The sequence below is a fragment of the Rhinatrema bivittatum genome, chromosome 1 (assembly GCF_901001135.1).
Source record: "Rhinatrema bivittatum chromosome 1, aRhiBiv1.1, whole genome shotgun sequence".
Classification (NCBI taxonomy): Eukaryota; Metazoa; Chordata; class Amphibia; order Gymnophiona; family Rhinatrematidae; genus Rhinatrema; species Rhinatrema bivittatum.
This window is the reverse complement of record NC_042615.1, coordinates 693,592,139-693,607,841: the sequence shown is the minus strand read 5'-3', so window position 1 is coordinate 693,607,841 and position 15,703 is coordinate 693,592,139. Positions and strand designations below refer to the sequence as shown.

At 43.9% G+C, this 15,703-nt stretch overlaps 1 protein-coding gene across 2 annotated transcripts in view; it reads right to left on the bottom strand.

Annotated features, from left to right (window-relative positions):
* PDE8B (phosphodiesterase 8B) overlaps positions 1–15,703 on the bottom strand; it is a 382,442-nt gene that overhangs the window by 231,529 nt on the left and 135,210 nt on the right. For both annotated transcript variants that reach the window (XM_029575379.1, XM_029575388.1), the window contains exon 3: positions 652–842. In XM_029575379.1, the coding sequence (XP_029431239.1) occupies positions 652–842 (191 nt within the window). The remainder of the gene's footprint in view (positions 1–651; positions 843–15,703) is intronic.

The following is a 15,703-nucleotide window of genomic DNA, read 5'->3' as shown; positions in this document are numbered from 1 at the left end:
TTGCGCTACATTATAACAGCTACTTATGCGCAAAATGCCATGTTTTATGCCTGTAAATGTCTTGGGAAATTTACCATTACCAAGAAAAAAAAATCCAGTTATTTCAAAATTCGCCCCCAAAAGTAAAAATGCATAAAAAATATAACAAGTGTTAATAGCTAGGCCCATAACTCAAATCTACCCCACTCTCATTGAGGCAAGACAGAGCTTTTTCCCCAATTCCAACAATATTAATTAATAAAACAAATGATCCTCTTAATACCCACTAACCTACTTTGCATCCCCAAATATAGTTGGAATGTTTGACATTTCTTTCTGCTTCTTCTTACTGGCAAGATTTATACAACATAAAATGGTGCACTGTATGACTTGGTTATCAGTCAAATAAGGCCCTGGAGGGTAAAGTAAGCATTTTGCCTCTATCAAATCAAACAGCTCCTAACAACCTTATTACACAGGACATTATTTCTTGAAATGCAACTCAATTACCATGTGTTTGCTGGCTGACTGTGATCTCAGATCTGTTATCACGACATAATTTTGTGGGAGCTGAAACCCCTTCCTCCATTTCATCAAGGCATTATTCAGCACAATGATAACATTTGATTGAATTGTGTTTACCAAGTTACATGAGACCTCTGATAAATTTACCTGCAAGCTGCTTCTGCATCAAAGTAGCGAGATTGCCTGTGGTCTATAATAATAATTTCATGATGCTTATCTAAAAAGCATTCAAGTGCCGACTCTGGTGTTCGGGCAATATTACATCTATATCCAGCTCTATCACAAGCCCACCAGAAGCCATCACTCTGGCTGTCTTCTTTTGCAAAGATCAGCAAAACCTGAAAAATATGGAAAACAGTAATTCAATATTAAATAATATTAATAGACACTGACTTCTTTTATTAAACATTTTGGTTTCCAAAGTCCTTCAGACTATAGAAGCTCACTTACTAGTTCAATCCACAGAATAGGTAATGTTGAAAACAAAAAATGATTATTAAACTTGCTTCCCATCCTTGGCTTAAAGCATATAGTTCCATAGTAAAGTGAGTACTCAATGTGACAAGCGAGCAATGAAAAAAAATGCCAAACAAAAAATCTGAACTCTATTTGTGCTGGTGGAACCAGTCCACATCCCAGCCACAGGTTATCAAACCATGACTATAAAATCACCATTGCAATAGGCATTAATTGGCACCCTCACTGGCAATCTCAAAAGAAAGAACAAGTGCTTAGTAAGTACAGAATCTTAATTATCTTCCTTTTAATAGTGATACCTCCAAAACAAGGCTGAGGTGTGCTGGCAGGACAATGTAATAAAGCTTGCATGGCCATGTTCCTGACATACGTATTCTGTGGGATAAATGGAGGATTCCGGCCAATAATGTGTTCAAGAAAATTAGACCTTCACGGAGGTAAAAAAAAAAACCCTTTACTGAAGCTATTCAAATCAGTTGATGGTCAGTATGCTCACTGGCAAGACAATGATATACTAATTACTAAAAATGCGATATTTCAAGAGCCCGTATTGAATCTGATACAAAAAAACCCACACAATTAACCTGCTATTTGATCAACTTTTAAAGCCAAACAATATAGAAGTTTCATGCGGGGCTTTCATAAAAATCACCCCAAGAACGGATGTAGATATGTTTAGGCTTCAATTTTGTGAAATTCGGAGATGTACAAAAAATTATGCACATGGGTGATTCTCTAAAGGACAGAGCCAAATATCTCCAGGTTGACATGAATACTTATTTTGCAGCAAGATAAAAAAAATGCCTTTCAGATGAGTATTGTCACATATTTGACTTTGGGAAATTTTTAGATTAGATACCTTAGGGCCATATATAAGTTTAGCAAAAGTAGGGTGACAAGGTGCAACAAGCCAATGTGCTTGCACAATTTTCATACAGCATCTTTTGCTCAAGGATTTAATTTCCTGCAACTTCGGGAAAGAAAAAATGCCATAGGAAAAAAAAATTACAAGCCAAAATTTCTACAAAAAGCTCAGTAAATCTTTGTCAATTCTTAAATTTGGGCAAATGTTCCAAAATGCAGAAGGCCAATCCCACCCAGCCACAGCTTGCAGGACGGCATTCCCCCTTCCCCCTTTCCTATACTCTGGCCCCACTCTTTCCATCCTCTATCCCTGGCCCTCTCCCTGCTCGAAATGGAATTCCACCAAAAATGAAGAGGCTTCCAGAGGGGTAGCTGTGTTAGTCTGTAGCATAAAAAAATTACACACAGGCTGGTGGCACCTTATAGACTAAAAGATTTATTTACTTCAATTCATTTAATTTTTCACTTATAGTCTTGCCTTTTCCAAAAAAGCTCGGGACAGAGAATAACAAACTAATAATTCTGAGGCATAAGCTTTCAAGGACAAGAGTCCACTTTGTTAGATGCATGAAGTGTGGTGCAGGAGGTACATACATGTCAATGGAGTGAATAGGGGAAAGGATACAATGTACAGGGAAGGTCTTTTAATTTTAGCCCAGTAAATTAAATTTGAGGGTACAATGTGCTGACCAGTGCATGGAAAGGACATGATAATCCTAGTCAAGCTACTTAATACCTATAGTTGGTCAGTGAGCCATTCACATGATTATTTTACAATTGCTGAGATGAGGAGGAGCTTAGGAGTTAAAGCAGTGGGCTGCAACCCAGAGAAGCCAAGGTTCAAATCTTGCTGATGCTTCTCATGACCTTGGGCAAATCACTTCACCATGTATTGCTCAGGTACAAACTTAGGGGTGAATTTTCAAAGAGTTACACTTGTAAAAATTAACATATACCCATGTCAGGCTATTTTATAAACCTCAAACATATGCACATATATTTGCTTTCACTTGCTCATATACACACAAAAAGGGGACAGTCTAGGGCAGAGCTTTCCAAACTTTTCATGTTGGTGACACACTTTTTAGACAAACATAATTTCGGGACACAGTAATTCAGTCTACTAGCAAACCAGAGGTTAAAGGTTAAATGAACAAAATGTATTTCGACAATTTATGTATGTTTCCTTAAATATATACATAATAAAATGTTTCACAACACAACCTATCTTGTGAAAATCTTTCATTTATATTAAAAATATATAATATTCCAAGATTAATGTTATTGTTATAATTTATGAGTAACAATAATAAAACAAAGTTATTGTGTTATTCAATTTACCTCTTTAATGAGATATATGAGCTTGATGGGATGAACACAGATTTGAATATTTGGTGTTAATAAGAAAGTCCAAAGGGTCTTCTGCGTAATTTTAAAAAGCTGGCCAGTTTCACACTATAAAATTATTTGATAGCCTCATTCAACTAATTCTATATGGCTATGAGAGTGAAGACTGGAATTTATAGGAAGGGACAGAATGTCAATATAAATCCTGCACCTCCAGTTCTGTAACTCTGTGCATCCACTGAAATTCCCCCAAAACAATGGAGCTTGAATGTTTCCCTTACAGCTCATCATACTAAAAGATGTTTTCAAATTCTGGTGTCACCTCACAGTAACAGCAGCACAAACACCTTCCACTGCCAGGCACATTGTGAACGAAAATAAAACCTCGCAAAAAAAAAAGACACTCAAAATCTATACTGCAACCCCATCATAACATAACAGTAATAACACCAAGGACTCTAACAACAATAACCCTACCTGTGAAAAAGCAAGGGTAAATATTATACTGGGTCCTAGAATACCAATACACCACCTACTGAGGAAACAAAACAAACCCGATTGCTATAGATCCCTATGCTAGCGAATTTCTCATCATGGTCACACACACAGAGCAGAGACAGACCCTCATCAAATACAGAATACAAAATAAAGGAGCACAAATTAGACAAAAACTGAAATGGAAACCCCAAGAAGCCAGACTCTGTGTATTAATAATGGAAAAACAGAACCATCATTCCTCATAAAACAAATAAAATCAAGAAACATAAAGCATCAGTTATAATAGTAAAACCATACTAATAAAAGAATATTTTAAAACTACTGATAAATAGAATTTCTATTCATTAAAATCATATACATTTTTTACAATTTCCTAAACACCAATAAAATATTTCAAAACAGCACATATATCAAATAACACCCAATAATTAAAACTAATAAGGATTTTAAAAAGCCCCTGCTGTCCATACGTGGGAGCTCTTGATTTCCAGTCACCCTGATATTGTCAAGGATTAGGAGGTTATCCTCTCTCTCTCACACATGCTCACATTTCCATTCTCTCTCACACATATACTGTCACATACATACACATTCATGCTCTTATACCCACCATAACCTCTCGCTCTCACAGACACTGACACACTCTCAAGCTCTAAGACACTCTCTCTCCCTCCACACACACACCCCCACACAAACTCTTACTCCCCTGGATTTTCTCATACATACTCTGTCTGGCTCTCTCACATACACACAAACACACACACCCAGGCAAGCTCCCAGTCATTCTCACACACTGAAACTGACCCCCAGGCAGGCTTCCATTCAATTTCACACCACTCCCTCAGGCATGCACACATTCATTCTCACACACACAGACCCCCAGGCAGGCACCAATTCATTCTCACACACACATACACCACACACAGGCCGGCACCTATTCTCACACATAAAAACCCCAGGAAGACACCCATACATTCTCATACACAGACACACCCTCAGGCAGGCACACACTAAAGGCAAACCCCCTCTCTTTCTTTTGCCAGCAACCTCGGAGCCTCTCTCATTCCTCTGCTGCCACTGTCACTGCTGCCGCATGGCTATTGGGGAGGCGCTGATTGCTGCTATTGGCACTGAAGCCCATTCTGCTGCCTCCTCTGTGCAGGCCCCGTGGGTTTCCACTTCCTCCATGTTGATCTCGTACATTGTGAAATCAGCATAGAGAAAGTGCTTCTCTTGCACATTACCAAAGATTACATGTGCCAATCAGTAAAAAGTAATTTATTTCTTTTTTTTTACCTTTGCTGTCTGATCTTAGTTTTCTAATCGGTTGGTCACAGGCTTTTTTGTTCCACCTCCCCTTTCTTATTTTTTTTGCCAATTCCTTTCATATTGTCTTTTTTTCTATTTCTTTTCTCTCAATCTATCTTCTTCCCTCAAACATTCAGTCAGGTTCTCATTCTCACATGCTTTCTCTCTCACACACTCACATGCTCTCTCTCATACAATCATTCATACAGTCTCTCTCTTGCACATGCTGTCTGACTCTCACACACCCAGGCTCTCTCTCGTTCCCACATGCTGTCTTGCTCAAGCACAGACTCTCACTGTCACATGCTCTCTCTCATACAATCATTCATACACACAGGCTCTCACTGTCACATGCTGTCTCTCTCACACACACACACAGGCTCTCTCACATGCTGTCTCTGCAAACATTCAGGTCCTCACTCCCACACACAATCTCTCAACTCAGCTCACAGACGCACACAATCGCTCAACTCAGCTCACAGACGCACACAATCGCTCAACTCACCTCATACACGCACACAATCGCTCAACTCACCTCACACACGCACTCTACGGGCCCTCAGCCGCTCTCTTACCTCTGGGCCTCCTCTTCACGGGTCGCTGCAGGATGGGCTCTGAAGCGGCCCTGATCTTCTCGGGCCGATCGCGGCGGCGACCCTGCTACCGGGCCTCCTCCTCCTCTTCTCTCCCCGCTGCAACAACGCTGCTGCTCCTCTTCTGGACGCGGCTGACGCTCCTCCCCCTTTCTGCCCGTGCGGCTCCGGCAACATTTTTCTTCCGGGGCCGCATGGGCAGGAAGGAGGAGGAGCACCTGCACGTCTCGATGTGACCTTTTTCTTCTTCGGGCCGTGCCTTGCCGATCTTCCTGCTGTGTGCGGCACACAGCACAGCGATATTTTACTGCTCAGCCGCCAGTGGGATGAGCTCCACCGGCGGCTGCATTGGCTCCCACTTGCCGGTGTGTCACGTGCACCGGGCTTGCGCGACACACCGGCACACCTCAGGCGACACAACAAAGTGTCGCGACACACACTTTGGAAAGCTCTGGTCTAGGGGTATTCCGGGGCAGGGCCAACATTTACGCACCTAGGTTGCTATTTTCAAAGACATTTGCACACGTAGATTTTCAAATTTATTTGTGTAATTATCACCTGCTAATTTTCTTTCATAAGTGATATTGAACATGTTTATTGTGTACTGTTGGCTGGCTGGGAGGTCTTGGAGAACCGTGGGATGAACCAGGAGGGTCTCAATGACCTGGAGAAGGACTGTGCAAACTGGTGGAATCATTGGTAAAACTGGTGATTTCCTTGACGTGCATGTTTTAAAATACACCAATTTACACGAGTAAATCCTACTTTATTTTCTCACGCAAAATATGCGCACATATGTTTTTTCAAATAGGTAGGAAAGTATGCACTTTCAATGCACTGAATGTATTCACACATAAGCATACATACACACGTATATTCAAGGGTAACAATATGGGTATTTTATAATATGCACAATTCTGATACATGCATATTACAAAATACTATCATAAATCTGCACACAGTCATATGCGTGGATTTGCCACTTTGAAGTGGCTGAACAGTCACAAAAGGTGGAATATAAAACACCTATATCAGGCCATGAAACCATTCTTCCTGTTGAGGTACAGAGAAAGCAATATTCAAAAAGCTTTGAACAGCTAACATCCAACTAATGTTAGCTGGATAAGTTATCCTGGATATTTAGCGGGATAAACGTCCCGCTGGATATCCCCGAATAAAGTTATCCATCTAATTTTAGCTGGATAACTTTAAACTTAACCAGCCATCTTTAGAACATCACTGATTAGCCTTAAAGTTATCGGACTAAAGATAGCTAGATAACTTTAGACTTAATCAGCTACTCAAAAGAATAAAGCCAATTAAGCGGCACAATGATGTAAAGCAGAAAAAAGTGAAATATGTGGCCTGATTCCCATATCCCTACCGAATATTTTATAAATGGCCCCGCCAGGCCTTCAATAGCTCTTAATCAAGAAATGTGGTGGGGTCCACTAGGTGAATTCCTCCACCTCAACTTGGCAGATATTGCCAATAAAGACAACTCCCCTCCTCCCTCCATCCTTCACCTCAAACCTAATCCTCCCACCAACTTGGTATCCTCAAATATCTGTCCTGTGCCAGGATCACATTGCTCATGGTGCGATCTCTGTAGCTCTCGGCATTGTTAAATAGTGATGTTGAAATCCTTTGCAATCACGCTACTAGCATTGCCATCACAACACAAAGACAAGATATGTGAAGATACTGAGTGGGTGGAAGGATCAGGGTTGGGGAAGGGGAAGGGGGAGCAAGGGCCCTTACTTAACAATATCTGCCAAATCAGGGAGAGGGTGGGGGAAGATTGCCCAGCAGACCCCATCACATTTCTTGATTATGGGCTTTTGGTGAGGTTTGGGGCGGTGGGAGTTCTAAGCCTGGCAGAAATTGTAAAATATTGGGTGAAAATACGGGAATTGGACTGCAGGCCCGCAGTTCACTTTTCTTTTTAGAACACTGTGCCACTTAACCTAAAGTTATCTAGCTAGCAACCAGATATAGCTGAAAATCAGCTAAGTTAACTTGTTAACGTGGCTGTGCCCCAGAATGACCACAGGAACACCCCTATATCATTCAGCTAAATTTTAGCCATAAGGGTGTTGCGTTCGTGCCTGCTCTTCGCTCTCGCTCCACCCTCTCTACCTTTGTGGCGACTCCCTCCGGGTCTGATGGATGGCTTACTGCCGCAGCGTCTCCTTGCTGCTTCTCCCCAGCATCCCCGGGCCAGCTCGATGCTGCAGATCCACCATGCTCCTGATGATGTAGCGCACGCGCGCTCCGAAGTATGTACCAGCAAGGGCGCGAACCTCAGGGGCGTCCCCCCGTATTGACGTCATCCGCTTCCAACATAAAAGGTCTTTGCTTTCGCTAACAGATTGAGTTAGCAAGGACTACGAATCAGGACATGAATTCAGACTTTGGTTCTGACTCACTACAGATTAGTCCAAGCTACTCTGCTTCCTCGGACTTACCAGGGGTACCCGCTCCTCAAGGGCTCATGTTCCTCAACCCTCTGAAGATTCTCTACTGCCTGGAAGCGATCGCAGATACGGACATTGTGAGTTAATATTTCAGATTACAGATAGGAACCGGTACTCGCTCCTCGAGGGCCCTTGTTCCTAAACACTCTGAAGATTCTCTATTGTCTAGAACAGGGGTCGGGAACCCATGGCTCGCGAGCCAGATATGGCTCTTTTGAGGGCTGCATCTGGCTCGCAGACAAGTGTCGCCATACTTCGCGGTTCCCCGCTGACCCAGCTGCTCCCCGGTCCTCCGCCGCCCGGGCTTAAAATGCTGTCAGCCCGGGCGGAACGCGGCAGGACAGCTGGAGTCAGCGGCACCAGCGTGCTCTCTTCTCCTCCCCTCCCCCCCCCGCGGCCCGGAAGAGGAAGTGGAGAGCATCGGGTGCCTGCGCGGGAAGAAGAGACCACACTAGCGTGGTCTCTTCTTCCGCGCAGGCACCCGATGCTCACCACTTCCTCTTCCGGGCCGCGGGGGGGAGGAGAAGAGAGCACGCCGACTGGAGTCATCCGGGTGCCTGCGCGGGAGTCATCGGGTGTCAGCCGGGTGCCAGCGCTGGAGTCATCGGGTGCCTGCGCGGGTCTTCCCGCGCAGGCACCCGATGCTCTCCACTTCCTCTTCCGGGCCGCGGGAAGAAGAGAGCACGCCGGTGCTCTCTTCTTCCCGCGGCCCGGAAGAGGAAGTGGAGAGCATCGGGTGCCTGCGCGGGAAGACCCGCGCAGGCACGCTAGTGTCCGGGAAGAAGACTGCAGCGCGGCTCGGAGGAAAATGAAAATCTTCAACCGCGGCCGATGGGACTCCGCCTTCGCCTCCGCGAGGGCTGAAAATGAAGGAGGTTAGTGTTGGGAGGTGGCTGCTGCTGCCGTGAGTTCCCGGGGGGGAGGGGGGAAGGGGGAGAGAGAGAGTGAATGAATGAGCGAGCAAGCATGTGTGTTTGAGATCCTGTGTGTGTGAGTGAGAGATTGCATGTATGTGAATGATTGAGAGCCTGTATATGTGAAAGAGAGTATGTCTGTGATTGAGATCCTGCCTGTGAGAGAGAGAGCATGAATGTAAGTTTACCATTGGGAACCTGTATGTGTAAGTTTGTAATTGAAAACCTGTTTGTTTGAAAGAGTATGTGTGTATGATTGAGATCCTTTGTGTGTGAGAGAGATCATGTGTATGTATGATTAAGAACCTGTGTGTATAAGTAAGAGAGAGATCATGTGTGTCTGACAGCTGGTTTAGGTGATGGAGCATGTGAGTATGTGATTGAGAGCCTGTGTTTAAATGAGAGAGAGAGAGACCATGTGTGTCTGTGTGATTGAGAGCTGATTTAGGTGAGGGAGCATGTGAGTATGTGATTGAGAGCCTGTGTTTAAATGAGAGAGAGAGACCATGTGTGTATGTGTGTGATTGAGAGCTGATTTAGGTGAGGGAGTATGTGATTGAGAGCCTGTGTGTAAATGAGAGAAAGAGAGGACATGTTTGTAAGCATGTGAATGAGAGTCTGTGTGTGAGAGAAAAAGACAGCATGTATTTATGTGATTGAAAGCCTGTGTGTGTGTAAGCGTGAAAAGATAGACAGCATGTGTGTAAATGTGTAATTAAGAGCCTATATAAGTGAGAGAGAAAAAACATTTGTATATGTGAGTGACTGAGAGCATGTGTGTATAGGTGTGTCATTGAGAGCCAGTGTGAGAGAGAGCGCTGGTATGTGACTGAGAGAGGAGAAAGTTCCAAGCAAACCACCCCACCTCCTGCTAATTCAGAACAATCTCAGGACACCTGGATATCAAACGTTCCCAGGTATGCAGAGCAAAAAAATTTTTGTATCCTTATTATTTTTCATTACTGGATCTTTGTGTCTGCTATTTTGAAATATTTTGTTGGTATCTGGAAATGTTTTATATGAGTTTTTAATTATTGGATATTCCACTCATCAGCTGTTTCGAAATATGTTCTTTTTGTTAGTACAGTTTTACTGCTGATGATTTTATATTTCTTGATTTGTTTTATAAGGATGTGTGATGTTTCTTTTTTCCTTTGTTACACTGCATACAGAGACTCTGGCTTGTTGCAGTTTCCAATTCAGTTTTTGTCTGCATGCTTCTTGTTATGCGTTTTGGTCTCTTTATTCTATGTTAGGTGAGGGACAGCACGTGATTCAGGTGAGGTTTTCTGCTGGCGTGTAGTTTCTGTGTAGGACTCTATAGCAGCCTGACTTGGTCCGTTTTCCTAATAGGAGATGTATTGGTGTCTTAAGGCCTGGTGTAATATTTTCAGAGACTTATTGTACTTTAAAAGTGTGATCTTACATAAAATGCACACATTTACTTGTATTAGTTTTAAACATATTGTATGGCTCTCATGGAATTACATTTTAAAATATGTGGCGTTTATGGCTCTCTCAGCCAAAAAGGTTCCTGACCCCTGGTCTAGAAGCTATCGCAGGTACAGACAATTGTGAGTTATCATGCTCTCTCAGAGCTTTCCCTGGAACCAGGTACTCGCTTCTCGAGGGCCTAACCCTTTCCAGCTACTGAGCTTTCTCAAGACCTTATGTGAGTTATCATCTATGTACTGACTATGTACACAGCATGTCTATTCACTATCTACAGTTTTCTCTACAGCTCAGCTACCCTGGAATCGTGGTTCCATTACCTGAGGGACTTCAGCCCTGCTGGGCATATCAGCTCACTACTGCCATCTCTGATGGTTCTACTACCTGTCTAATAAAAGAACTATCTATGTCTGTCTCCATACCCCAGCCTAGCCGGTGGTCCCTCTCAGGATATCCTCCTGGGGGCACTGTCATCTGCCATCGGTCCAAGGATTCACCTATTTACATTCCAGCTAGTACCTTGTCTAGCACTCCACTGGTACAGACTGCCAACTCAGCAGGCTATATCATAACAGATTGCTACTTCCATCTGCTTGCACCTCCCATCAGCATAGCAGATCCTAACAGATTGCTAACTCCTCCCCCCTGGAGGAGTAGATCCTAATGATTCAGATGGACTGAATCAAATCATGGTGAACCTAGAAGATGTGGTAGACCTGATTGAAGAGTAGTAAATCACCTGGACTGGATGGTATACACCCCAGAGTTCTGAAGGAACTAAAAAATGAAATTTCAGACCTAATAGTAAAAATTTGTAACCTATCATTAAAATCATCCATTGTACCTGAAGACTGGAGGATAGCAAATGTAACCCCAATATTTAAAAAGGGCTCCAGGGGTGATCCGGGAAACTACAGACCGGTTAGCCTGACTTCAGTGCCAGGAAAAATAGTGGAAAGTGTTCTAAACATCAAAATCATAGAACATATAGAAAGACATGGTTTAATGGAACAAAGTCAGCATGGCTTTACCCAAGGCAAGTCTTGCCTCACAAATCTGCTTCACTTTTTTTTGAAGGAGTTAATAAACATGTGGATAAAGGTGAACCAGTAGATGTAGTATATTTGGATTTTCAGAAGGCGTTTGACAAAGTTCCTCATGAGAGGCTTCTAGGAAAAGTAAAAAGTCATGGGATAGGTGGTGATGTCCTTTCGTGGATTGCAAACTGGCTAAAAGACAGGAAACAGAGTAGGATTAAATGGACAATTTTCTCAGTGGAAGAGAGTGGACAGTGAAGTGCCTCAGGGATCTGTATTGGAACCCTTACTTTTCAATATATTTATAAATGCTCTGGAAAGAAATAAGACAAGTGAGGTAATCAAATTTGCAGATGACACAAAATTGTTCAGAGTAGTTAAATCACAAGCAGATTGTGATAAATTGCAGAGACTGGAAAATTGGGCATCCAAATGGCAGATGAAATTTAATGTGGATAAGTGCAAGGTGATGCAATAAGGAAAAAATAACCCATGCTATAATTACACAATGTTGGGTTCCATATTAGATGCTACAACCCAAGAAAGAGATCTAGGCGTCATAGTGGATAACACATTGAAATCATCGGTTCAGTGTGCTGCGGCAGTCAAAAAAGCAAACAGAATGTTGGGAATTATTAGAAAGGGAATGGTGAATAAAACGGAAAATATCATAATGCCTCTGTATCACTCCATGTTGAGATCGCACCTTGAATATTGTGTACAATTCTGGTCGCCGCATCTCAAAAAAGATATAATTGCGATGGAGAAGGTACAGAGAAGGGATACCAAAATGATAAGGGGAATGGAACAGCTCCCTTATGAGGAAAGACTAAAGAGGTTAGGACTTTTCATCTTGGAGAAGAGACGGCTGAGGGGGGATATGATAGAGATGTTTAAAATTATGAGAGGTCGAGAGATCCAAGATGGCGTCGACCTGAGATCACGTAGAGTTGGAGCTCCCGCGATTGATTTCAGAAAAGGTTACCTTGCTGTTTCCTGTGAAGGGGACTATGCCGCATACAAAAAGAAAAGGCAGGGTGAGGGAATGTTCTTCGGGTACTCCCAACCCGCCGATGTTACAGTCTTCAATCACGGAGTTCTACCCTCAGGCAGTCAGAACTCCAGAGAATCCCGCGCTTGCGATGACCGTTGAGCAGATGCCGCCGCTAGTGGGTGAAACATCTCTAAGCCCTGGAGCACCGCTTATGCCCTCCCCCCCATTTGGGAACCCATCAGCAAGCTCAGAACTTGCCCAACAATGGAAGGTGTTAGTCGGGGTGAATACATCTGAAGTGGACTTGCTAGAAGAGAACTTGGTTCCTAACATAGAGGGCGATGCAACGGCATCTACCCCAGAGGGGGGAGGGGAACCCTCTGAAAGCCAAGGTGCCATAGGAGGAGAAGGAATTATCCTGGAAACGCCACCGGGTTTATCTAGAGATATTGAAGATTTAAATATTGTGCTTCAACAGACACCCTTCCCTACTTTAAAACCGTTGGAAAAACCCAAAAATATAACGATGGAATCTTTATGGTTTGCCATTTCCACTCTCCAAAATTCTCTTATGGTAATATCAGAAGGCTTAAAAGCAACTCAGGATTCTTTCTCTAACTTAAAAAAGGTTGCCGCAGAACAGACAAAGAGAATGGCTCATGTTGAAGAGAAAGTAAATAAAATGGAATCTGTTCAAAATTCCATTATAAAAGGAGAAACATTAATAAATAAAAGATTGGAGTTGCTACAAAATGAATTGAGAGATACAAATATTAGGATTAGAAATTTTCCAAAATGCCGGAGGAAGTGACGTCACTTCCCATGCTGGACGCTTGAGAACGGGGCTCCTCACCCGTCGGTGTTTTTCGGTGAAACTCTTGCATTAATCGCGGCGCTTTTACCAACCACTGTACAAATTCGGAAGCGGAATACGGGGGCCACATGGCGGCGAAAAAATCTTCCCCTGATTTACAACAATTTTCGTATAATAAGCCCGGGGAAGCGGCGGAGACAGCGGCGCACAAAATGCCGGCGGACACGGGGCAGCTGCATACGGAGGAGTGGGTGTGCGCACCGCCCGATATGAATGAGGACTCTTCGCTTCGAGCGGAAATGCGCTCGTGGTTCACGGAGCTTCGTACGGATATCAAATCTTTTCAAGCTGAACTTGCACTTACATTGCAGGAGATGAGGGAGGAGCATGCTACCATGGCACTCCAGCTGGCGGAGGCGGACACGCGCCTGGACGAACATGATGAGCGCTGGGCTGCACAGCAAAAAGATATATCCACCTTGCAAGCCCGACAGACGGAGCTCGCTGACAAGCTCGAAGACATCGAAAATAGAAATTGACGCTGTAACTTGCGCTTTAAAGGGGTGCCAGAGGGTGAGGCTAACCAGGACTGTACTTCAATCATTCAGCGGATTTGCGCTATGATCCTGGGGGAGCAGGCGCCTGAAGGTGGGGAGCCCATTCACAGCACTCAGATTGAGAGAGCCCACAGGTCGCTGGGGCCTCGGGTCGGCAATACCCCCAGAGACATCATAGTTTGCTTCCATTCATTTCTGTATAAGGACAAACTTGCTACTGCGGCGCGCAAGCAACGCTTTTGGCGGTGGGAAGACCACGATATTGCAGTGTATGCGGACCTGGCTGCCACTACCCTGCGGAAGCGCTTTGCTTTTAAGCCCATTACCATGGCCCTCACTGCGGCGAAAGTAAGGTACAGATGGCTCTTCCCATTTGGCATTTGGTTCCAGGTGGAGGGGAAATCTTTCAAAGCTCATACTTTTGAGGATGGAATACAAGCAGCGGCGGAGGCGGGCTTGATGGTGGAGGTACCCACTTCGGACCCCAAAGTTCCCAAGGGCCGACGCACGGAACCACCTAGATGGCAGCGGGTTCCCAAGGGGGGTAAACGCCTAAGAAGAAACCCCAGCGATGTCCGTGTGGAAGCCGTTCCGCCATGACTTTTATGACTTTATATCTAACCTTTTTCTTTTTCTGGTTACCTTGCCATAGTAATGGCTACCGGTAGACATTTCTGCGCTATTACTTTGTTGGTTGCAGCTTTACCAGCAGTGGTTTTACAAGTTGTTTGGGTTTCATATTTTTGCTTCTTTATATCTGATCCAGTTACTTAGCCGCGAAAGCAATAGTAAATTTTGCTATTTAAAGGGTGGGGGGTGTCACTCTCACTTCAGGATGGGTACTTCCTCCAGTAGTTGCTGGGAACGATTGTATCCTTCCCAGGAGGTTCATAAGGGGTGGGGGAGGGAGGGGGGATTTCAATTTCTTCATAGGTATCGCGATGGTTTCAAACTGGGTATTAGTTGGTATGCTATTTTCTATGTCTGCCTTGGATTCTTTTGCTTAAAGGGGAGATGTCTCTGTCTGCTTATAAGGACGGGCCCACTACTATTGATAAGACCAGACTTCTTCGGGCTCCCCTGGTGCCTCCGGCGAGGTATGGTGGAACCCTATAATTATCATGGCTACTATTAAATTTGTTTCCCTTAATGTCAAGGGCCTAAATTCTGGGCGTAAGCGTAAGCTCCTTTTTCAGGAAATGGGCCGTCTACAGGCTGATGTGATTTATCTCCAGGAGACGCACCTCAGAAAACGGTACGAGGCCTTATTAAAACATGCCCAATATCCGCACCAATACTGGGCTGCAGCCACTAAAGATAATAAATATGCAGGGGTGGGGATCCTTCTCAAAAAGGATTTACAATATGAGCTACTGAATTTTCATGCCGACTCCCAGGGGCGCTATCTCTTATTGAATATTAGAGTGGGGTCTGAGCTGTACTCCCTTGTATCCATCTATGGCCCAACTTCTCATAAGGAAGTTTTCTTCTCTCACCTGTATGATACTCTTGCCACTAAAGCAGAAGGGAGTGTGATCCTAGGTGGTGACTTTAACACGACCCTGAACCCGTATTGGACAATTCAATGGGGCGCAGTGCTGACTCCCTTTCGGTTCAGAAAGCCTTAAAACGTATCCAATCCCTGATTTCTGGGATTGATATCTGGCGCTCTAGATATCCCAAGTCTCGTTGCTATTCATTTTACTCGCACCCTCATAGCAGTTACTCTAGATTGGATATGTTCTTGGTGGATAGGCTGCGAGTAAATATGGTACTGGCTGTGGATATTGAGCCGATCGTTTGGTCGGATCACTCTCCCATTTGGTTCACCCTTCAAATTAAAAATTATGATCAGGGGCAACGGTTC